This window comes from Nicotiana tabacum, chromosome 7 (assembly GCF_000715075.1).
Source record: "Nicotiana tabacum cultivar K326 chromosome 7, ASM71507v2, whole genome shotgun sequence".
NCBI classification, from domain to species: domain Eukaryota; kingdom Viridiplantae; phylum Streptophyta; class Magnoliopsida; order Solanales; family Solanaceae; genus Nicotiana; species Nicotiana tabacum.
The window spans coordinates 89,384,888-89,410,748 of NC_134086.1; the positions used below are offsets into that span (position 1 = coordinate 89,384,888).

The 25,861-nt window shown below is 35.8% G+C and overlaps 1 protein-coding gene across 1 annotated transcript; it reads right to left on the reverse strand.

The window, feature by feature from the left end:
* Positions 1-12,038: 12,038 nt before the first annotated feature.
* On the reverse strand, positions 12,039-25,178 carry LOC107777084 (protein transport protein SEC23 C). The gene is made up of 13 exons (XM_016597062.2): positions 24,572-25,178; positions 20,348-20,626; positions 19,523-19,696; positions 18,424-18,585; positions 17,568-17,710; positions 16,290-16,365; positions 16,040-16,215; positions 15,855-15,936; positions 14,778-14,855; positions 14,436-14,597; positions 14,080-14,343; positions 13,280-13,384; positions 12,039-12,469 (listed from the first exon to the last, which is right to left on the reverse strand). Exons 1-13 carry the CDS (start codon positions 25,019-25,021, stop codon positions 12,326-12,328), a joined length of 2,295 nt encoding a protein of 764 aa, XP_016452548.1. The 5' UTR covers positions 25,022-25,178; the 3' UTR covers positions 12,039-12,325.
* Positions 25,179-25,861: the final 683 nt, after the last annotated feature.

The following is a 25,861-nucleotide window of genomic DNA, read 5'->3' on the forward strand; positions in this document are numbered from 1 at the left end:
AGTATTAGCAAGCAGGCGTCCACCTGGAGAACAAGGAAGAACAGTTGAAATATCAGCAAGCAGGCGTCCACCTGGATAACAAGGAAGAAACAGTTGAAAATATCAGCAATCAGGCGTCCACCTGGAGAACAAGGAAGAACAGTTGAAGTATCAGCAATCAGGCGTCCACCTAGAGGACAAGGGAATATAATTCAAATTTCAAGAGGTCAGGAGCCTCCCCCCCCCCCCCGAAGAAAGGAATGACGATTTATTTGTGGTCGAGTTCAGGAGCCCGCCTGAAGAGAGGAATGACAATTTATTTTCAAAAGATGTTTTCGAGGTCAGGAGCCCCCCTGAAGAACAGAATGACGATTTATTTTTGACATTGTTGGTTGAAGTCAGAAGCCCACCCATATAATGGAGAAATACACTTAGAATCAATAAGGCAGAGGAATCCGATCGGAATCCCCAACGGGAAACAACAAAGAATCCCAAACAGAGGAAGGAAGTACAAGACTCGATGAAAAACAATACAAAAAGGAAACAAGCAGTTCAAGATCGGTAGTCCGAAGAGAATACGAGACAAATCGGAAGCAAAAGATACCAAAGGAGTCACCAAGGCATCAAAGCAACAAGAGACACAAAGGCATGATCTAGATAAGATTTTGTAATTCATATACCATGGTCTAGTCTAGCTTTTTGTTTTTCTTTAAGCAGGGTGTAATAAGGAGGTCAGCAAGCAGTAAAAGCAGCATGCAACAGCAGTAACATCACAGTCCCATGGTATTCCCAGCTACCAAAACTTTCCGAACTACATTGACCTGATTCCTTTATAACCAAGGATATGTAGGAAACCTTTGAAGCAGAGGTTCGGTCAAATATTTCAAAAAAAATGCTTCCCACGGAGTATTCAAACAGGCAAAAATCGCTCGTATCCGCTCACTTTATCTTTGCACGAAAACTCTTCGTGTTTCCGGACAAAGAGGGGCAGTTGTGAGCACGTGATTTTTGCCTCGTACAAATTACTCCAAAATAACTCCCGAAATTAGATCTTTTCTTTAATTATGTGTTATTTTTAGGAAATATTGTACGGATTTCTTGTTTGTTTGCATAGGTATATGTGCGTGTGTAATTTTATTAATGCCTTTAAAAAATACAAAAAATAATATAGTGTAATATGTGTTGCATGTGCATTTAGGATTTAGTTTTTCAATTTAGGAATTAACAGGTTTGTTTTACAAAAAAAAAAAAGAAAATCACAAAAAATATGTAATTGTTGTAATTTTGTCATTTAATATTGCCCTTATTTGATTTCATTTTCTTTGATTTGCGTGTTAATTATTGTAAGTATTAATTAATATTTGTAGTTGTATTTAGATTTTACAATTAATTAGGAATTATATTTAAATCAGAAAATTAAAGAAGAAAAAAGGAAAAGAATTCAAAAATAAAGAAAGAATCGGATTGGGCCAGTTTTAGGCCCAAAGAGTTGCACTTCCTACCCAGCCCATACCCGTCCCAAATCCAGTCCACCTATTCTAAATTAAACGACATTGTTTCATCATGCTCAATCTGGTTCGTTGATTTCACTTGATCAACGCTCCAGATCAATTCTTCCACACCCGACCCGTGCCCGTCCAAAACTGATTCGGTATTGAGGATAAACAAAATGACGTCGTTCCACTTACTCGATTAATCCAGATCATTGATCTCATCAGATCGAATGGCCTGCCCTCACGTGCATATATAAAGGGTCCAAACTAACTCCGCCCCCCCCTAACCAAACACCCCCCTTACCCTCATGTTCATCGTCGTCTCTGAGACGACCTCCCCCCAAACCCTAGCCGCCCTAATTCCCTTTCACCAGAAACCCGGCGGCAACGCCGCCGCCGGTCACCACCTTAACACCCCTGAACCCCCTCGACCTCCTCTTCCCAACCATCACCATAACTCCCCTCGAATCAGGCCCCAGCTCTTCGAATCTTAAATCGAAGGTGGGCCTGAGGACACGACCATCTCCGATGACCACCAAACCAACACCTAGTAACCTTCCAGCCACCCCCAACACGGATCTTCAAACCGTTTGGCTCGAATCATCTCAGAGCTTCTCAAATCTTCATTTGAAGATTCGAGCCAAACGTGAACTCATCTAGATCCGTCCCAAATTCATACCAAATGACCCCTAGGCCTCCCTCACCCCTAAGCCATCATTGGTTCCCTTCGAATCTGCCCAAAAATGTTCGAACCCCCAAATCCGAAGAAAAACAAAACCCTAAAAATCCAAACCATGGAATCTGGCCAAATTAAATAAAAGATTGGGGTCTAATAGACCTTAATCAAGGTATTCTCAATCGAGAATACTTCGATTAAAGTCTGTTCGACCTCAAAGTGTCCAAATTTGGATTCGAGCTGAGGTCAGAATATTTCCGAGGTATTTTACTTTATTTTTGTATTCATGATTTTCTATCTATGTATTTGATTAATTTAGTTTTATTAATTTTTTTCATTTTCCTAGCAATTAATTCTGCTCATCTTCAGTGGACTTTCATTTTTGTCCAATTCTGTCATTTGTTTATGTATGCTATGATTATTATGTGTGTAATCGATTAATACGTTGCGTCGATTAATTAGTTTCCATTTAATCCTTGATTCTGGCCATAACACTGAAATTGTTTGAATTGCATGTGTTCATTGATTGCTGATCAATGTCAGTATAATATGCAATCGTTTGATTAAGCTTCATGATTAGTTTGTTTGTATAGATGGAATCATTCAAAATTCTGTTTGATTTTAGTTCTGATTGTTAATTGTCCAATTAGTTGAAATTCTGTGAATGTTATCCTAAATTGGAAATTTTTGTATTTTCTGCTGTGAGACTTTAGGAATTGGCTGTTAGCTGTTAGGCAGATTAGTAGATAATTGTTCAGTCTAGGCAGATTGGTTTAGGGCAGTAATAGTAAGGGAATTTTAGGGGTGTTTGGGAAATAAAACAGTTAGTAGGATACTTTATTGTTACTGCTTTATCAATGGGGTATTAATTAATCCTAATGGGGAACCAAAGGAAGTGGAGGGGCTGAAATTAAGGGAAAGTGCTGATTAATTAGTAAAGCAGTTTTAGTGGCAGATTTTAAGGGAAAAAACTGCCTTGGATAACAAGGGGGGTCCGGGCAGTAGGCAAAGAGGGGAAACAAGTTGTATAAAAGGGTGTGTTGGGACTGATTTCAGAGGACACAAAAGGAGATATACAGAGAAAAAAGAGGAAAAAGAACAAAGAGATATACAACACACACACAGAGAGAAAGAACAGAAAGAGAAAAAAGAAAAAAAGAAAAAAGAGAACAGAAACAGACAGAAAGAGAGAATACACGGACAGATAGAGAGAAAAGAGAGCTTAAGAGATTTAGGAGAAAGAGATTTAAAACTCTAAAAATTCTGAAAATTGAGGGCTAAGACATACACGGATATACACACACAGGAAGACAATTCTGCTGTCCCATTGAAGTTTTTTTTTACTGATTGAGAATTGTTCTTTTAAACTTTTGAAACAATCTCAGTTCACTTGAGGGAAAAATGTTTTAGAATTGGTCTTCAAATTTGGTTTAAAGTTGTACGAGATATTGTTTGATCGGGGCTGTTTGTTGCTGCTGGTGATAGCTGTTGTTATGCTTGTTGATCTTACTTCCTTTGACTTTCATTTCCAGGTACGTAAAGACATTTGAACCTTGAAGTAAATCTAGATCAAAGCCTATGAAATCAAGCTGAAATTGTTATTTTGTTCTTTCAAATAGAAGCTATTGTTTTTTTTTAATTTATGCACATTTATCTCGTCAAGCATCAGATTTTTTGTTAAATCTAGTTGATGTAAGGGTTTCTTGTTCGTATATGGCATGTTAATGGTTATGTGTATAACCATAAGTGAGAGGAAAATTGACATAATCCGTTACGTTTAAGATATTGGGATATTCCTAAAGGTTTAGATGTGTATTTGCGGTATATAATGTCAATTTATTTAATCAAATTTGTAAATTAGTTTTCTTTCTTAACAACAAATGGCCATTTATTTTAGGAATGCGATTAACCCATTTCCTTATAAAATAGTATATAAAAATAACGTCAATGATTTTTTTACAAAGTATAGATTTAGTATATGTAAATAGCTTGCATAAGCCGAGATAAAAATTGGTTTGATTTTATCTATCCCAAAACTCAATCATCGTAAGCAAATTAACCAAATAATTAGAACTTTGGACTAAAAACAAGTTGTGTAGAAGAAGGTCGGATTTATAAATACTAATTGCAACATTTTAAGTCAAAGATATAAAAAGTAGAGTTCGCTCCGAATAGAATAATGGAAATTCTTCGAAAACTATTAGTTTGCTTATCAATTAAATTTTTCTAGTTTTACACGTAATTCGCTTTGGTAAGTTTTCAAACATATACACTTAGTCTTAGACCTAGGAAAATAATAAATAACTTGTGCATATAATTATCAAGTACTAAAAATACATAAACAAAATACGGATACTGTATTCACGATAAAGATGGTAGTTTAGTTGCACGTTATTTATTTTCCATCTCATTAATTCTTTTAATTTGAATAGTTGTGAGGTATATAATTCACACGTTTAAAATATAACCTGTGGTCAACACCTAATAAATTTTGATTTTTTCAAGAAATCTCGAGGCATCCCATTCGGTGATTTCCCATGGCTTTCATATTAAAAAATAAATGGACATAATAAACATTTGTAGAAAATTTATATTACCATCAAGAATATTTTGTGTAATTGGGGACACGTTCGAGTAACATGATTACATTTCTAAAGACAATTCGGAGTATGCGTTCGCGCAACTTCGAGCAAACTTTCTTAATAAAAGGGGTTTTTCGGAGGTTATTAAATTAATTTATTTCATATAACCCGAGATGTACAGTTCACTATTTAATCATACAAGAATGGCGAATGTTCGTAATTTTATTTTAAGCATGCGCAATTTCGGCCATAAATTCATTTTTATAATAAAAAAAATACTATCAATCTTATTGTGTACACGTATGCGTGACACGATTCTTTACATTTATAAAAAAAATACGAATATACGTACGCGTGATTCGTTTCAAGGTAGGACTATAATCGTAAACAATCTAACCAAAAGCGGTAACAAAATCATGCAACAAGAAAAATGTATTTAGTAAATCAAGATAATTAGGCCAAGTATAAAAATGGTTAAGCGATCATGCTAGAACCACGGAATTCGGGAATACCTAACACCTTCTCCCGGATTAACAGAATTCCTTAGTCGGATTTCTGGTTCGCAGAATGACAAACAGAGTCATATTTTCCTCGATTCGGGATTAAAACCGGTGACTTGGGACGCCATAAAATTCCCAAGTGGCGACTCTGAAATAAATAAAGAATCTCGTTTCGATTGTCCTTTAATCGGAAAAACTCTCTTTACCCTACGCTCTCCTCCGGAATGTTGTGTAAAGAAGAGGTGTGACATCAACCAGGCATATATTCTGACATGTTCAAGCGTTCATATGTTACACTGCCCATGGAATCATACACATATATAATTTTATCTTTAAAGTCCAGAATTCCAAAAAAGTAGTGCGTAGATCTCTGGCCCGTCTTTGGCTTAAGTCAAAATGGAAAGAATACTTTTCTGGCAGATGCCCATGAGATACCACAGGAAAGGTCGAGGCCTTTTACGTAGTTGGCCACCTTTTCATTTGTTGATTCTTCCTCAAACCAACTAAAGTCCGTAAGTGGCTGAATAACCGCTTCTTTTTCTTCTTCAGCTTGTTGTTTGGATATCCTCTTTCTCTTTGATTTTCTCTTTTTTTGATCCCCCGTTCTCTTTTGCTTCCTTTTTTTTAATTATCTCTATATGTTCTACTGAAGGATGAATACCATCCAGCTTAGTCATATACTGATCAAAAAGTAAATATGTTACTGTACATCTTGATTTTGGATAACTTGGAAGGTGATAGCAATATTTGTGCGCAAGTAATATATGCGCACTTCAATATGCTGCAAATGAATAACAATAAATGATAACATGTGAAATAACAACTTCAGCAGTTTACTATGAATAAAGCTGAAGTTTTCCAAATTATAGTTCAAAAACTTTACTATAAAAAATAAACTGAACTTTTGGGAAATACAGTTGAAAACCAATTTTAAAAACAAACTTAATAACTTACTTCATCCGCAAGATCAGAGTCAGGATCCATAAGCTCGGTAAACAATGATTTTGCAATATCAACTCCACCTATTCTGAATCGATTGGAATCATATTCACTGGCGTCCATCTCCAACCACTCTGTAAATCTTTGCATCAATTCACTGTCTTAATTAACATATTGGAAGGGACACCTTCGTATATTCTTTCCTACTTTCCAATCTTGCCCCATTTGCTTTTGTTTATGAACTACGTAAGGAGATCTCAACCAAATACTCACCATTCGAATCCTTTTCCCTTTTTTATCTGGTTTTCCTTTTGCTTGCTCTTCCTGCTGTTCCGTCACAACTAACTGCTGCTATTCAGCAGCAGGGGAAAAACCCACAGCCATTGTGGCAGATGCTTGAACAACTCCCTACTGTTCACGACGTTCTTGTCTCTCTTCACGAACAACAACAGCAACGGAATTACCTTCTAAATTAGTACCTTGTGTACTACCAAGTGAAAATGAACATAAATTGAAGTTGGGGATGTCACTGGTGTCACACATAGGAGAACTGGAAATCTTCCTTCTCTTAGGATTTGGAAGAAGTTGTGATGCATCAGATGAGATATGCAAAAGCAAGGAAAATATAAACATAAATAAAACTGATAGAAAACACACATTAGGCAAAAAAACAACTTGTAATTGAATTGCAGAAAATAACTACCTGGTCTAAGTGTTGCGACACAGATGGTGTTTGCATTCCAACAGATCCTGTATCTTCATGCAAAAAAAAACTAAATAATACTGACTAAATTTTATAAAATAATACCAACACACTTCACACCTGTCTGTGAGGCAACATGTATGAATATACGTATTTCTCCTTTTTCATATAGCTGCATAAGCTCATCAAATTCTTTTTGAGCTGCCTCGAGTCTTTCTAAAAAATTATTCAAAAACATAAAAAAGAAAATAAAGTATGTAAAATTTCAAAATGTAAAAAATATACTTAGATCAAATATAATAAATTCATGATCTATAGAATACCTTGACGTTTGTCTTCCGCTGTGGTTTCCCCAGGCTGCATGCCTTTCTCGATATCAGCATTTCCAACTTCATTCAATTGTGAACCAACGTCGAGGAGCATTGGAGTATTCTCTGGAAGGTTTTTCTCAACTCTACCTTCATTCAATTCAGCATCATTAGAGAGTTTTTGAGTTGTCTCAATTGAAGCAAAACTAGTTTCAACTTCCACTACATATTCATAAAGAGGGGGAAATAGATCAACTAGTTTCTATATATATATATATAACATAGAAAAAAATTATATAAAGGCTGAAGTTCGCCAGTTACAAAAAAAAAACTTCAGCTCTAGAGCTAAAGTTCGACAATTACAAAAACAAAAGCTTCAGCTCTAGAGCTGAAGTTCACCAGTTACTAAACAAAACATTCAGCAAAATATATGCTGTAGTTTTTACAAAAAATACAAAACATGAAACAAAACTTGAGCTCCTATCTAAGGTATCATTGAAATATTATAAACTTCACACTTTATACCTGTCGTAAAAATTTCATGTGTATCACCATCTAGAAGTTCTTTGCAAATAGCTAGTGCTCCTCCATACCGATTGTCTTTCCTAATAGTGCTAGACACATCACTCGCTTTCAGTTCTAAAGTACCAACAAGTGCTTGATCTCCATCGCCAAACAAATTGCCTTTTGCAAGATCACTTTCCAAAGCACAACTCGGTGCATGTTTTTCAGTGCCAACAACTTGATCATCTGCACCTTTCTCAGTTGTTAACTCTTCATCATTTCCATCTTTACTCTGTCTACAAACACTAGATTGTTCCTCTCCACCATGTTATTGAACATGTTCATCGCCTTCAACAGCCGCTTCCTTATGTGTAGCATTATCATCTGCGACTTTATGCAATGCATCATGAGCAGTATGTTCTTCAGTCTCAACAACTTGATTATCTGCACCATGCTTGCTTCCAATATTCTCAGTTGATAACTTTGCTTCATCATTTCCATCTCTGCTCAATCTATCATCACTGGAACGTTCCTCTTCAACTTGTTCTTGAACATGTTGATCACCTTCAAAAGCCACTTCCTCACATGTAGCATTTACATCTGCAACTTTATCTGATGCATCATCAACAACATTAATATCCGATGGATGTTCGTAACAGTCGTTCCCCCTATCATATTCTCAATGGTTACTCAAATCAAAATTGCCATCGTCCATTCCATTTGATTTGTTGACAATCTTAAATACTGTTCAAACTTTTCATCGAAATATTCCTAGAAAAAAATTACTAACACTGATTAATCTGAATAACATCAGCAGAAATAAAAAGACTTCTCTATAAATTAGCTTACCTTCACTTTTACAAAAACCGCATCCACAATAGCAGATCGCTCCTCCTTTTTAAACTTATCGAAAACTTCTTTCATGATTGTGCTTCTTTCTTTTTCTGCATGCCTTTGAACCTCCATCGTTAACCTCTAGAATAGACACACAACAAAAATTCAAATATAGAAGAAAACTTTAGCTCAAAAACATATTGTACTTTTACAAAACAAAACCAAAAAACTTCAGATCAAAACTTATAGAACATATTGTGTCGAGTAATTCATTGTCGTCAAAGTCACTTGTAGAATGGTTATAATGACTTTTGTTACGAGATGATTCGCCAATAAAAGGAGTTCAATTCGCTTCTTTTGATCGACTCCGACTACGTGGTGATTCACCAATAACAGGAGTTCGATTCGATTCATTTGATCGACTCAGAGTACGTGTTGATTCACAAGTTGAAGGAACCACGTTAAGTACCTTTGAACGAATCCGGCTACATGGTAATTGTCTAATTAAAGGCATTGAATTCAATTCCTCTTCTGTAGGAATTATATCCAATACCCTAAAGTTGCGATATCTCTGTTTAATACAAAAAAAGTATATTATGAGAACAAAAAAACTAATACGTCAACATATTAACACAAAAACAAAAAAAAATAACTTACTTCATGACTACTGAACATATCAAAAAGTTCGGGAAATTTAGGCTCTCCCACACATACATAACGTAACATCCTAGGAACCTGAGGGGTATCAAGGTACTCATCCTCTCTTATATACTTCTCCCGAATATCTGGGAAGCGCTCATAGAACCAAGCACATAACGGATATGGAAATCCACCAAGTTTATACTCAGTTGAATGTAATTTGTTTTGCTTGTCCAATGCATGTTTCAGTGAGTAAATGAGCTTCTCATAAGCCACATTACCCCAACGATATTAGAAACCTTATCATCTTTAAGAATTGATGCATGCTCATCCATCACAGATGACTCGGTCTTTTTCCCAAACAAAATAGACTCTACAACAAGAATTTCCATAAGCTTCACAGCATCGTCATCGCTCTCGCATATGTGTATGTGATTCACAGTATTCTTTGGAATTTCATTCCGAGCTATAAAATCTTGAATATCCTTCAAAGTCACACCCTTGGACTTACCAAAATAGCGCTTCAGAATATTTTTCTCTCGATTAATTGGTTTTTCAACATTATGTGCTGTGATCCGCAAACCACATATAATGTGAAAGTCTTCAAGGGTGAAGGAAACATCATGGCCAAAAATCTTGAAACTAATCGAGTCTAAAGACACAGACAATGAACCAACTTTATGCTGCATTTGAAATTCTCCATAGCCATAATGTATCAAAATGTACCATTATTAAGCTTATCCCGTTGTGTAAGAGTCAAGAAAGTTGCAATTAAATTCTTCAAATGGTGGTTCCCCTTCCAGTAACCCTTACAGTTAAACCAATCTCGAAACTCAAAATATCTTTGCCCTGGTCTTGTAGGTGGAGGAGCAGGGACATAAGGACCTGGGGGTATTATAGGTTGTCTAGGTGCTTTAGGGGCATTAGCTGCTTTGCGTACTTTAGCTGCATTAGGATCTTTAGGTGCTTTAGGTGCCATCTGTTCAAAAAAAGTAAAACATACAAAAAATAACATCAGGACATTATCAAAAAAATCAGTTAAAACTTCAATCTCTAAGAAGGCTGAAGTTCGACAGTTACAAAACAAAAACTTCAGCTATAGAGCTGAAGTTCGACAGTTACAAAACAAGAACTTCAGCTTCACCAGTAACAAAAACAAAAACTTCAGCTCCTAAAGCTGAAGTTCAACAGTTACAAAACACAAAACATTCAGCAACATGCTGTAGTTTTTACAAAAAACAAAACACAAATTCAAATCCAAAAATAATGCCAAAACATGAAAAAAAAACTTCAGCTCCTATCTAAGGTATCATCACTTTAATAGTATCATCTATTTAACTCTCAAAATTTTTAAAAATTTGGACGTCTAATCACTGAAGAATTTATAGAATTTTCATCAATAACATAAAAACTTGTTCAAAAAACCTAAAAACACAATCGTAAATGTAAAACTAATGCACTTATCAAACTAAACCCTAAGAAACTATTTAATCATAAATACATGACTATCAAAACCAAAACCAGAAATAAAACCCAGAAATCGTAAAATAAAACCCAGAAAGTTAATGCAATGTACTTGTGATTAAATTATAATATGGGAACAACGACGACTAGCAGTTGAAAAATCAAAACAACGATGAAAACCGTTTGATTTCAGAAAAGAACAAATCGAAAATGTGAATAACGGGAGAGAGAGACAGGACAGTAGAGGACTAGCGTATACTTGGAGAGAAAGTAGTCTTTTAATGAAGAAGGGCAAAATAGTCTTTTTAAAAGGCTTTTAACAAAAAAAAACGGGTACGGGTGCAAACAGAAAGACAAAGCGGCCACAGGTTAAAAAGGGGCGCCCAAATTGGGCACCCCATGCAATTTTTACCGCAGAATCTGCTCTTACAATTTGAGCTAGGTAAGAGCAACAATGTAATAGCCTGTTTGTCTGGCCAAACCTTTTTCTTTAGGCCAAAAGTATTTTGGGTGCCCCATACAATTTTTACCGCAAAATCTACTCTTACAATTTGAGCTAGGTAAGAGCAATAATGTAATAGTCTGGCTGGCTGGCCAAACCTTTTTCTTTGGGCCAAAAGTATTTTTTTTTCCAAAGTTAAGTTGTTTGGTCAAGCTTTTAGAAGGAAAAATATGTTTTTGAGTAGAAGCAAAATCAGTTTTTGAGATGCAGAAAAAAATAGCTTCTTCTTAAAAGCACTTTTTTGAAAAATATTTTTGAGAAAAATACACTTATAAACACTTTTTAAAAATTGACCAAATATTAATTATTGCTCAAAAGTATTTTTCAAATTAATTAGTTAAACATAAATTACTTCTCACCAAGAGTACTTTTTTAAAAGCACTTTTGAAAATAAGCTAATTTTAGAAGCTTATCTGACCCTCCTTATTGATAGTACTGCATTAGATGAGTTAACTCCAAAACTATATTTAACTCTATTAATATATATGTATAAAGTTCAGCATCTGAAATTTTATTTCACTCTATTTTTATATATATGTATAAGGTTCAACGTTGAAACACTGAGTTATGTTGAATTTGTAAACTTATTGCTAGATCCGTGACTAAATGATTAAGGCTGAAAAGTTGGGGAAAGTGGAAACATACAAGAAACGGAAGAAATCAGAGAGATATTAAATGTTATGCAATAAACATACTTAACACCTTATGCTGCCCATTTTATTTGACACCGTTTGTCTAGACAAAAATTTAAGATATTAATTTTGATTTACGTATTATATTAGTAAAGTGGGGAAACAGTTAAGTCAGAGTTGAAAGAAGTTGTAAAAGGCAAAGCCTCGTATCAAACCCCAAATTTGATTAGCATTCAGAGTTGTATTCCATAAAATATCATAACTAGTAGAATAGCGCAAAAAATGTTAGAACCTTCTCAATATATAATTATTGAAACTGACAAATGGCAAAACTACAGGTACAGATATCTGTTTTCATCGCTGACAAATTTTCTTTCTTTGACGTCTAAAAAAACCTCACTGAGTTCATAATACATAAGCATTACAAGATTTTATAAATAACTAACACGTAAAAATGATTTCTAAAATAAATGTAAAATGCCTTTGCTGTACAATCAATCCAAATGAGAAAAGTTCACAAAATTCTCCGCTTATAACTGCTAGACTCTGAAGATGATGCAAAAAAAGACTCTAATGAACAGCCAACCGCTGCAGATGATCCAAGAAAACCTCAAAACTAACGTCATCCGTGAATATAATATCTCCACCAGGAATAGGAGGGGCATCAGAGTTGTATGTGGCAGAGGGATTCAACTTTGCAAGCATAAAACGGGCCTGTACAATATTACTAGCAATATCAGCACTAGAAAAGATTTATTGTATTATACATTTGTTTTTGCCTACATGAAAGCAGCCAATGTTATTTTATACTTCTATATACAAGTAAGAGATAACTTCATGTTCATAATCAATTTTGAAAAAGGGAACCTTTCCAGGTGTGAGCCACTTTATGGCAAAGTTTTGATGTCCCCGTTCTAGTCTCCCTACGGGCACCAGATCCTTCGCCGAAGAAGGGCGAACGCAATATTTAACTCGAAGAAAAGATACATCGCGGGTAGGTAAAATTCAGGTAAAACTCAAAGCTTCGGATGAACTCTGCTTTTTTCTAAAACAATTGTCCATGAATACTTAACAGACATCAAAAAGTTCTTGATACTTCCAAAAGGTGCTTGTTTCCAGAGCTTTTCTTCTAGAGCTGCTCCAATAAGCAATACAATCAGCTTGTTTCAACATAAGTGAAACATGAGCAGCTTTTGGGCCAGGTTTCGAAGGAACAAAACAAGTTTAGATAGACGAAAGACAACCTTCTTAAACCAGGCGGTTTATAACAAGATATTCTAAACTAAAAAACCCAATCTAAACCTTATATTCAGAACATGAATTGCAGACAAATATGCCATATCACAAACCCCTTACTGTTTAAAAATTATTTTTCAAATATGCATAAAAGAACTACAGAAACGAAAAATAACAGATCCACATCTGCTGTAAATGCTGAAATACAGGCACATGTATCAAAAAAACTAAGAATATGCTAACTCTTATATGCATAAGGAGGTCTAGATAGAGAACATAGTTAATAACCTGAGATCCATATTGATCGCAGATGACCAGACGAGGTACTGGAAATCTTTCGCGAATAATGGCCTCTGCATCTTCTCGAGGAGTTTTTAATAGTTGAGCAAATGCCTGTCAAGAGATTAAATTTAAACCGCATAAATGACGAGCAAACTCAAATCCAAATCAACAGGAGTTTTACGCATCATGACATAGACAAGAGGACCAGAATCAAAATGGACTCGAGAAATAAGATGAAGTGTAATTTATTTAAAGCAAGCCACGAAGCAAAGTTTAGGTCGCAAAACACAAGGATGTTGAGGGCACCTTTTCCACATATCATTGGTCAATACTTCATTTTGATTTTTGTATCAAACAAAAGAAACAAAAAGTAAAAGCTGGTTTATCGACTTTCCAATATTCGAGTCCTTAGCATGACTATCATGAGTCTGATGGTGAAAATAAGACTAGATCGAACACATGTGCAACCAGTGTTGCATCTATGCAATCATGGTGACTCTTTGAAGAGTCTGCATTTGATGGAATAGAGCAGTAATTGTTTCCTTGGAAGATCTGGATCCCTGAATCAGCTGAAATTTGAAACCGCTATTTACACACAAGTGTGTGCGTGTGTGAATAGGCAAGTCTGTGAGTGCACATATGTTACAACAAGCAATACTATATATCATGCTCAAACTAGCAAAGAAAAGAAAGTTGGCCATGGGATTAAATTACTTGACGTAATAAAATTACAGAAATCCTTGAATTAGCAATCGATAAAAGCTCCAAATCTTTAATATTTTGGTTCAGATTGCAAAGAAGGCTACCTGATGTTCAGGCTGTTCGTGATATCCAGCTTTTCTCCATTGAGCAATAGTTGATCCATGAAACACGACAATGGTAAAAAACGAATCTAAAAGAAGGATTCTATCAGCAGCAATTGCCGCCACATCAAGGAGGACTGGTTCTGGACCAGATTGAAAAGAATAAGATATCAAAGAGGGCTGGATCATCACAACTGAGTTAGCTACATTTTCCCGATTCAGGATCATTCTAAAGTATGCCGTCTCATCTGGACTGTTGCCAAAGACCTGAGATGATGCTTACGAACTGAGCATGATGGTAGAAGCAGAAATGTAAGAAAGTAATATGCTTGATGTTTACAATCAAGATGAATATATACCTGGACAAACTGAGACCGACGCAAGTGAAACATAAACTGGGGAAATATTGAAAAACGAGGAGATAGAGTAAAGGAGGATGGACTGTCTTTTTGGTAGTCACCAAATCGCGAACATATGTGTATCAATGACTTATCCAGCCATCTGATGGGATCAAAATCGGCCTGCAGAAGAAAGTGGAAGCGGGTTTCAAAAAGGTAAAGAAACAACAGCAAAAGATAACTAGAAGTAAAGCAAAACCGGGTCCATGTCATAGTAAAGAAAGCAAAAAATTTGGACAGAAAACAAAGAATACAACAAGATATAAGGTTAAATCATCTGTATTAAGACCAAGAGGATGATACCTCGGTTTCCATTTTGAAAGAAACTTGCCGTGACATTACCACAGCAGCTGCTTCTTGATCAAATCCAGCAATGAGGTCCTATAAAATATAGAAGACAAACTTTTTACTGAAACTGCAAGACAGATAAGCATAAGATGTAATTGCATCCTGTTTTCTTTAGCTCCAAAGTGACCATGAAAAAAATATATCAGGACTTCAATTTAAGTGGCATAATTGTCACTGAGCAGATAACTATGTAACTTCCGAATTTAGTCCCCTCAGTCCATTTCCTTTTCTTGGTATCTGAGGCACATCTATTGACAATAGGAACTTAATCTTCGTAAAACTAGTCAATAAATGTGCATTAGATACCCTTTTTAGTCCCCTCAGTCCCTTTGTACTTCTTATAGTATCTAATACAAAATTACGCTATGGATTATCTAAGCACAAGCCTAGCATGCACTGCAAATAGCGTCAAGATGACTCCCCAGACTATCAATCTGCAAAGGTACCACACTCTGTACCACAAGAATAGCGAATGGAAGAGGCCAAAGGGTGATGCATCGCCTTTGCAGGCCTAGCTCACCTATACCTACTTTTAAATGATAACCAAGTCGTTATGAATCAAAAAGTTATTGAACTTATTTATGTGATTATACTCCCAAAGAGAAGATTAGAGTACTTCCTGTTCTTGTCGGAGTACCACAAGAATAGTAAATGGAAGAGGCCAAAGAATGGTGAATCGCCTTTGCAGGCCTAGCTCAACTATACCTACTTTAACTGATAATCAAGTCATTATAAACCAAAAAGTTATTGAACTTAATTATGTGATTATATTCCCAGAGAGGAGATTTGAGTACTTCCTGTCTTTGTTAGGCAGAAAGGAGCTCGGATTATCATAATCTGATGAGTAAACTATCTTTCTCATTTATCTTCTAATCTATCTAAACTACCCTGGTATCCTCAGATTCATGATTTAACTACTGAATTCATCAGATATTTACTTCTGGTTAGATGGCAAAAGAATAAAAGGATAAAAGAAAGGCCAAAAAAAAACATAATCAGAAACAAACAGCATAAGGAGCACCAACTCCTTGCCTGTACACTTCCAGGTCCAGCAACCCATCTTCTAGAAAGAGTAGTAACCCGAAGTCTCATTTGTCCGCTAGGGTGCTGATAACTGGAGAAGAATATCGTTGACAAGTCAGGAAATGGTTGATCATAGCCAAACAAACCGGTCTGTAGTCAGTGCTTCTCAAGAAATAATAAGTTTAAGTTCATACTATGTCAAAAACTGGAAATAGAACTGTGGGTTTGCAGATTGAGCAATTGCATCTGGGTTCTCCTTCTTGGCGACTTCAAATATTAAACATAACGATGTAGTTTTATCAAGACCGCACATCTTCCAAGCTGTTGTATTTCCCTGACCTACGACAACTTCAGAGCACAAAGGACCTTTCTGTAAAAGACACCAATTAGTAAGTATTTAAAGAAGCTTCAGAGAAAGTAAGCACTTATATTAGTAAAAGATACCTTTTCAAGTGATGCACAAGGGCCGATAACTCCCTGAACTTTTACATCTTTTGAGCAATTTACCTCAAAAATACCGCTGCATACAAGCAAACATACTACCTAAGTTGTAAGACGGAATAAGAACTTGGTAGCATATAAATGCTAGCAAATGAAAACAATTCAGACTATTCATCAGTATAACTTTTATGCAGAGATACATATAATGTGTTAACATTGACGCAAAAAAACATAAAAAAGTTCCAGTCAATCGTCTCAAAATGGTTTGTGAGCAAAATAGACTTCTGGTATAGATAGTTGAATATATCAGGCCAAGCAAGTCTGCTTCGAAGCTGATCTAAAGCACTAAATTACCCATCAGTTAGGCACAAACCAAGCTATATCTCCGGTTCCTTCTGTAAGAGAAGTTTACTAGTCAATCTTCAAGAAGTTGTCTAATAATTGTTTCATGCTGCAAGCCCATCCCATGTCTCCTTTTTTTTTGATAAGGTAAATTGTATTAATCAAAAGGAAGAAAACTCCCGTATACAAGAAGTATACCAAAAAGTAGAGAATTTACATCAAAACATAAATGACGCCCAATCTTCTATACAAGTAGGGGCCATATGAGTGCACCAAAAAGCGATCAAAGATAAAGACTATTCTTAAGATGTGAAAAAGGAGACTCAATCCCCTCACATGTCTACTAAGAATCCTTACCCACAATATGAGAGCTGAAAAACTGAAACTCCAAAACCACAAGCAGATTGCAGAATCATACATACTAATATATATTCTTAGAGAGGGAACAACTTCCTAAGATATTTAAGTTTCTTATGAAGTAGAGCTTCTTCTTTTTTTAAATGAGTGAAGTAAAGCTTATTAATGAATTTACAAAGCTGGAAGTGCAACGGAAAGTCATTAAATTGAGGTCATAAAGATTGATTGGAACCGGAGCAAGATTCTTAAAGGAATTGGCAAAGAATCAAGTCAATATACTGGATCCGTGCACATTGTCAAAGTGGAAAAAGCAAAACTAAAACATGTTAACAGGTTTAGTGCCATCATAATTTTCAGAAAGAATATGAGGTATATGGATAACTTGGCAGTGACAGCATCATAATGAGATGTCATTGGAGGTTTAGAAGTAGAACAAAGAATAACAAAGAGACATAATCCAAAACTAGACCAGAAATTAGTGGTTCTCAAGTATTAGCTTTCATCTGGATATTTCTCTTCTTTTTTTTTGGAAGGGGTAGGGCTAGGGGATGACAAACCAAAGAATGTTCAATTAAACCTTACTTTGATGACAGTCCAAGATCATTGCCACCTGACTGAAAAACTTGTTTCAGAGAATCCTTGAAAACGCTATGGCCAAAACTTTCTGCCAATACAACAAGTCCTCCGGTTTTCTCATTTGCAACTTTGAGTTCAGCAAGACCAACCTAGCATGCAACAGATGCCATGTAAGTAAAAGAGAACAGTCGTAAAAAAATAGCTCGCCTCTCAAGGAATAGCTTGCCTCTCAGCCATAAAAGAATTAGTTCAATCCTTCAAGATGTAGAGCTTGCCTCTCAAGGAAATCTAGCAGTAGATTATGGGGACACAGAAGGACAAGCAGGATTATGACAGATCATATTTACACCAATAAAACTCTCTTTTTATTTGAGCAATCTCAGACTACCTTCATCTTCAGAAAGCAGAATGCAAAGCCGTTCAGTATTGATTTGCTAGATTTATCATCAGATAAACCTTGTTTAGTCTTCGCAATGTCTAAAGAATGAAATAATGGGGCCTCTGACTTAAAGTCAACTACAAAATTTAGCTCATGAAGGATCATGTGCATCACGCCATGATGTTTTAAGCAATTAAATACATGTATGATTAGAGTTGTAATCCCTCACTTATCAATTTGTTGTACTTTCATGCATGAATGAATGAACATGTTTCCTTCTTCCCTGTGGGTTTATATATGAGCATGGTCATATAAACACCAAACCTCTATAAAAGAAAATCCAACAGGTATGAAAAGGTGAAACTTAAGCACTTAAAGCTAGAAGTGTCTTTCGATCATCTATTTTATAATCTAGGAACTGATTAAATAAGTGAAAAATATCTATATCAACCGTCCTTCTGGTGAATAGCATTTGATTTTTACCTGTTCAAGTGCACAAGCAAAAACATCCAGTACATGCCCTTGATGCACAAGTTGCTTTGAAAGTCCCTCGTAAAACTTCACAGCCTTATGATATAAGGGTGCAGAATCTTTGTCCAGATCCTTGTGAGACCTTATGGGCTCAGACAGAATCTTCGACACAATCTACAATTATTCAATGTTAAGACAAATCAATCACAAGATTTTTGTAATAAAATAAAAGACATATCGCTCACAAGTATGTAATAATAGATGCTGAGTGCTGCAATTGACAATGAAAATGTTCAAGGACAGGAAAAACATGCACACTTTACAGAATTTTTTTGAAATAGACGTGCTTAATATTTTTGTTGGCTCTTTGTCGTTGTTTTTATAAGGTAATTTTATTGAGTAAAAGCAGCATCAAGAGAGTGCTGAAAGTTGCATCCAAAAATACAACCTAAACAGGTTCCTCACAGGTTGTGCAGTAAGTTGATGAAATCTAACATGGCTTCATAATCATTTACAACAGCCATGTTGTTCCAAAAGTAAAGTAAAAACATACAATTTAACTTAAGACTAAGTGTAGAAACCTCGTTGTTTTAAAAAATTCTGGAGTTTCTTTCTCTTCAGATGATCCACCAGATTGCTGGCTCTTCGTTGTTACTTTAAGCCTTTTCATAAAGAAGTTGAAAACCTCTCAGTGACAAGTTGGCAAACTCAAATCCAGGCGATAATAATCATTCTGACAGTGAGGCATAACAGAAAAGTGAAAAAATATGTCTTTTAGCTATTTTGTGTATTAGGACTCCTCTTGAAATATGTTTTTCCTGTTCTCTTCTTTGCTGCTTTTTCTAATTCTCTGGTTAGCGATGACTTTTTTCTTCTACTCATTATATTTCTCTGCTTCTTTTTGTTGGCTCTTCGTTGTTCTTCTACACTCCTTTTTTTCTTTTTGGCGATAGTTCCGTTCGTTTTCTTCTATCACTAAGAAGTACCACATCCATCCACTCCCCCCAAAAGAAAAAGAAAAAAGGAAAAAGTCATTATTTTTTATCTTATTATAGTCTCAAATGAAAAGTCATCTAAGATACTTAATAACTCAACAAAGGGTATGACTTACAGCACCTGGCCCTTCTGTTGAGGGCCCACCTAAGAATGCCATAATTCTGGCCCCAGAACCTGGAACACATATACCCAACAAATGAGCAGCTACACTCAATGCTGTACCAGTGCACCGTGCCGCTCGTTGATCTGCTGGCACGGGCCAAGGATCTCTTTGAAGTTCCTCCAATATCTGAAAAAGAGAATTTCAGATTAAAAGGAAGTCAGATACAAATGGAGTAACATAACTAGCACTACAATCTAATGACTTGTCAATGCCATTCTATTAGACTTTTCGCACTTTCGCGAGAAAAAACTCGAACTTGTCACTTTTGTGATTAGAGTAAATTACTATTAAGTTGAGAAGAATGTTAAATAAACACCACGCCATTATTTATATACATTTCAGTTAGTATAAAGGTGGAAATGGAATAATATTGCACTTTTTATGGCACAGAATAATAGATGAAATATCTCATCTTAAAAGAACAGATATTGAGTTTGGAAGGCACTGGAGGAAGTATATTTCAGAACATAATACATTTGCAAACCCAAACAAATTTAAGGACAGAAAGGGACAATCGAATAGAAACCAAGACGAATGCATTCAGCCATATTCACTTTTTTTGGGTTTGTTGTTTGGGGGGGGGGGGAATAAGGGGCATTCAAACACATTCATTTCCACCAATAAATGCAATATATATTGTGACAAAGAAATATTCGACAGGACCTACAAGTGCATTCCCTTTTTTTTCCGTTTACACGTTGAGTCATGAGTTCTGACAAACGGGCAGCATATCTATAACAGTATTTACATACAAAAAAGACACGATTGAAACCATACCGAATTGAGTGTAAACTCGCATTCAGATGCAGGCAACAAAAACCTAGAAATACTCTCTTGAGAAAGTCCATCTCTAACCCCTGCAATGACACCAGTGGTTGGTTTAGGCTTATTTGCAAAGAAGCCCATTTGCTCCAACACTTGATCTTTAGAAACTTCCTTTGATCCCTTGAACACATAAACCTTTGGAATCTGCCCAAACCCCAGCTCATGAACATGCACGTAGGTCCCGAATGTGATTAGGCCAATTAAACAATTCTCAGGCAATGTGCCCAGTACCTGCTATCAACAAAAGTAATCATGTCAGCGAAAAAATTATTACAAGGAGAACGTATATAGGATCTTCATTTGTCACTTCACAAAAAGTAGAAATCGGAAAAATCATTAATTCACAACCAAACATGCTTGTGGCATTGTGAAGGAATCCAGTGGAAACTTTTGTCTATATGAGATACTTCACATTCCAACTTGAACCCAACCTTTAATTGGTACCAAGAAAAGAAAGAAGGAACCAAACTGGGGATTAAGGACCAGGACAAATGTCCTTATTCAAAAAAAAAAAAAAAGAAGGGCCAGGCACATATGTCACCTAAAAATAGAAGGCTTCAGTTTGTGGAAGGAGAAGACACTGCCATTCACTACCTGACCATGTTCGCTAGAGCATATCATTGATGTACTTGAACAAACCTTAACCGAAAGAAGAACTGTTTATTAAGTTATAATATAAAGAACTGAATAAATAAATATGGTAACCCATAAACATTTTAAAATGTCTCACCGAGGCCCCTAAAGTAGTTTTGGACTCAAGTGCCCCCATTAAACTATGAAGAAACAGTTTTCCCCAAGCCCTCAGCGCAATTTCTTTAAGCCTATTACGAAGAGGACAAGAGCATAATTTTTGTAACTTCACAGCAAAACTTAAGATTGGTCTGGGTACAAAGTATCATTTTTTTCAAGCTTATTCCTATAGTTAAGTAACATAAACTTCATCTCAATTCTACCTCATCAACATATTCCACCAAGTCATCCCCAAATTTTTCATTTAGTACGGGATAATGTTCATAAGTGTTATTGTTTTTTAAAATCAACTGTCAAATATGGCCAATGATCGCATTTTTGGAAATGATGAGATTAAAATTCCAAACTTGCCTATTAAACGTGAATCCAACAACTGTAAAATCAAAAGACAAGATTATCACCTCAAAACTTATAGTATATTGCAAGTCATCCGAAGTTTATGCTGTCAAAAGATCTATAAATGAAGGCTTATATGAAGATATTTTGGAGTCTGCAATGAGACAAGGCCCCAAAATCTGCTCTTGAGCGGTGTAAAAGCAAAGAGTTTGGGAGAACAATTGTGTTAAAAAGTTGAATTCTACACATCAAACATATATTAGGTAAAGTAAAATTAAAAAGTGGAACATCAGAAACATTGTCTACAATTTAGTCCTAACTACACTTTTTGAAGTGATTTTTAAATGATAAATATACTTGATATTTACATTTAATACTCATCCCTCAAGCAGGAGTATATATGTCATGTAGGACTTGTGAGGTTGTCTACACTTTAGTCCTAACTATACTTTTTGAAATGATCTTTTTTAGATGATAAATATACTTGATAATTACATTTAATACTCATCCCTCAAGCAGGAGTATATATGTCATGTAGGACTCGTGAGAGTTCAGTGAAAATATCTGGCAATTGATCATTTGAACTAACAAATGCTATCACAATATCCCAGGATTGCAATTTTTTCTCGAACAAAGTGACAAGCAACTTCGATGTTTAGTCCTGTCACTTGATCATTTCAACTAACAAGCTATCACAACATCCCAAGACAGCAATTCTTTTCTGGACGTAGTGACGATCTACTTCACTGTGTTTAATACTCTCATGAAAAATTGGATTTGATCACATTGCGTAAAGCTGTCAGGTTATCACAATACAACTGCATAGGATGAGATTGTTCTACTCCTAAGTCATCAAATAACTGCTTCAACCAAAATTATTTGCAAGTAGCTAAGGCAGTGGCACTGTACTCTGCTCCAACACTTAATCGAGCAACCACATTTTATTTTTTAATTACTACTTCAAGAAATCACATTTCCTCCAAACAATACATAATAACCTATCATGTACATGTATCTAAGGTAGCACCGACACAATCAGCATCAATATTTCCAACTATTCAGTATGACCTCTATCCTGATATGTAAGCCTCTCCTTGGGGAATAACCTCTCCCAGCGCACTCTCAAGATACTTCAGAAATTGAATTACCGCATCCCAAAGAGGTCTTAGTTAGAGAATTTAGAATCTGACTTACAACACTCGGAGGAAAAGAAGAAGTATCGAATTGGGCTAACTGTAAGCTAAATTCAATTTGTCAACCAAAAGACGATATCTCCCGGCATCTGAAAAGGCTTCGCCTCTCCGAGTACCAATTTGACTTTAGGATCCATCGACGTGTCCACAACTGACACTCAAAAATTCAATTTTTTCTAGAATGTTTAACACATACTTTCGCTGTGATGTGCAAATACCTCATTCACGCTGAGCAACCAAAATGCCAAGAAAGTACCTCAAGCACTCCAAGTCTTTGGCCCTTCAATTGGCCATTACCAACTACATTATCATCAGTGATGACTATAATATCAACATATACAACCAGAATGATACATTTTCCATCAAAGAACTTGTAGAATAATGAATATTCTGATTGACTCCTTATGAGACCAAAGCTAAGAACTTTTCTATCAAAGAGATTTAGAAGATTGTTTGAGGCTATAAAAGGAGCTTTTAAGTTTACATATTGTACAAACGTACTCCCTCGAGCAACAAACTCGGGTGATTGCACCATGTAACATCCTCTTTCAAGTCACTATGCAAAGGCATTCGTGATGTCCAATTGATGAAGCTGCCAGTGGTAATAACAGCTAGACAGATCACAGATGAACTTAGACAACCTTAGCTATAGGAGAAAGAGTGTCCTTGTAATGCAAACAAGGAACCTCTGTACAGCTCTAAGCAACAAGACGAGCTATCTCAACTATACCATCAGGAGCCGCTTTCATTGTATTTGTTTATATCCAACGACACCCCGCGGTAATCTAGCTCAGAGGCAAAGGTACAAGCTCACATATATCTGTAGCATGTAGCACTGACATCTCATCTAACAGTGTCACTCGCCAGCCAGTACGTGACAGTGCTATGGTAACAGAACTACGAGAAGAAGGAGAGGAAGGCAATATAGTGCGCAGATAAACAAGTGGTATGAGGTCACACAGGATGAGTTACATCATTCATGGTTTGGCATCATCTGCCCTACATCCAATTTGGTTGCCCTTTGTCCTATTACTGTTTGATCGATCCAAAAAACATGTATACTCATCCTATTTTACCCCTCCACCCATGCTATTACCAAGCCTAGTGCGGGTGGAGCACCTTATCTCCGCCATTACTATGATAATGAAGCCGAGCCGATAAGATCGGCAGGCGAAGGAAAGCACGAAACGCTAAGCCACTACCACAGTAGATATACTTCGGACATGCATAAGATGCATTATACACCAAACAGCTTTTTCTTTTTGTCAATTATGTGGACATACTCATTAGCCAGTTAACATTTAATTAATATGTATACATCTATATTATTTATACACTACTATAGTTTGATTGATAGCTAATTATCAATAAATAGATGTAATCTGGTATCCTCACAGTCACCATATGTGACCGCTCAAAAGTCAAAATTCCCACTTATCAATATAGGCAGTAAATAAGTTATTTTCCAGAAAACATGCCTACACAAGAGGTGCTCTTAACAAACACACAAGAGGTTCCAGAAAAGACATTTGAAGTTCACCAAAAAACAACCTCAACTACCACTATTACTACAATTCAATTCTAAACTAGTTGAATTGGTTGAATCCTCAATACAATAGTATGATTCTTTAACAACAGATATTCTCTACATTTCTGGTGACATACGAATCTCTAAACAAGCTAAAATGATTTAATGTAACTGTATCAACACAACTGAGCCTTAATCCCGGCTAACTGGTACTGCCACATTCACTACTAGTTCCATGCAATAAGACTAGTATCAGTACCCCCATCAAAACTGTAACAATGCACCAAACAGTAAAAAATCGAAAAATGAGAGATCTTTCAGTATTAAACTCAACAGTTCTCAAAGACTAAGAAAGGAAAAGCACATAACCTGTAGCAAAGATGATTTCAAGTAACCAATCTCCTCTTCAATAACACAAGTATCGATCACGAAAAGGAAAACCGGATTTGTCATGGCGGCCTTTTCAGTAGAACTCTCGTACTCAATCGTAGTGTATTGCGGGAACAACTCCGCCGGCATATTAGTTTCCGATATGGACTGATAATTCTGAGGGAAGTGATTGCGCTGAAGGCAAAAACAGCAGATCCAGATCTTAGTAGACGAGAAATCAACGATGGAGAAAGGATTGAGCACCGATCGGCAATTGCGGCAACGGAGTGGAGCGTAAGGAAGAGTAGGAGTGTTAGGGAAAGGTTTTAACGGCGTGTATATGGCGGAAACGGGGATTACGCATTGCGCGGCCTCCGATTTGCTTCCCGGCAATACGTTCCACGGCATCCTTACGGCGTCTTGTGTTTCTAATTCTAAGAACTCCGTCATTGTTGCGGCGGCGGAAAGCAGCGGTTGATCGGATCTCCGGGGAAGTGGTGGCACCGGCCAGCTAAAGGAAACGAGATTCTCAAGTGTTGGGGCTTTAGTGATTGTAACGTTTAAAGTCTGTAGTTCTCTATTAAGGCGTTGTTTGTTAAAATAAATTAAATGAATACTCCTATGTCATACGGGAGTAGTACATATGTTCTTTGTGTTTATGAGTCAACTATGTTTAACTCTGATAAACGATAACTATTTCTATAAAATACATTTATAAAGTTGATATTTAGCAAATTAACTTATTTGTAATTTCCTAATGTATAAATACCAATTCACCAGAAAAAGATCTATGGAGTAATTTTTTTTAGTTTATTGTTTTCAAAGCCCAAGTATGTACTCGGGGTCTTATTTACTGATGTATAAAATTAATCTAATTGACTCCATAAAACGGTGAAGAACACTTAAGCATTTGTGTTTATGATTCTGATTTAATTTTTTCAATAAGTAAGAAAAATAGTTTAAATCAAATGCTTGAAGTATTCATACTACAGGACAAAACAAATTTCAGCATCTTTAGATTGAAGTTTTGGAAAATAAACTAAATAACTTCAGCATATTCTCTCTGAAGTTTGGAAAAAAAATCATTATAAAAATTGTAGACTGCTGGCCAAAAACTTCAGCATATTTTGTGTGAAGTTTTAGGAAATAAACAAAAAAATATCTCATAAATAAATCTGACTCTTAGAAGATATAGTTACAACCTTATATATGCCTATTAACGGGAAATGTTTGCAAAAAAAACTACAACCTATAAAGTGTGACTATCAAAAGCTAAAAACTTCAGATAAA

Bases quoted from the DNA above. Each gene is read 5' to 3' on its own strand.
- LOC107777084 (XM_016597062.2), bottom strand. From the start codon at position 25,021: ATGACGGAGTTCTTAGAATTAGAAACACAAGACGCCGTAAGGATGCCG. The intron at 18,586-19,522 runs GTAAGTCATACC...GAATAATTGTAG, and splicing joins CAACAGAAGGGCCAGGTGCT to ATTGTGTCGAAGATTCTGTC. The intron at 16,366-17,567 runs GTAAGGTTTAAT...GCTTGTATGCAG, and splicing joins GATCTTGGACTGTCATCAAA to CGGTATTTTTGAGGTAAATT.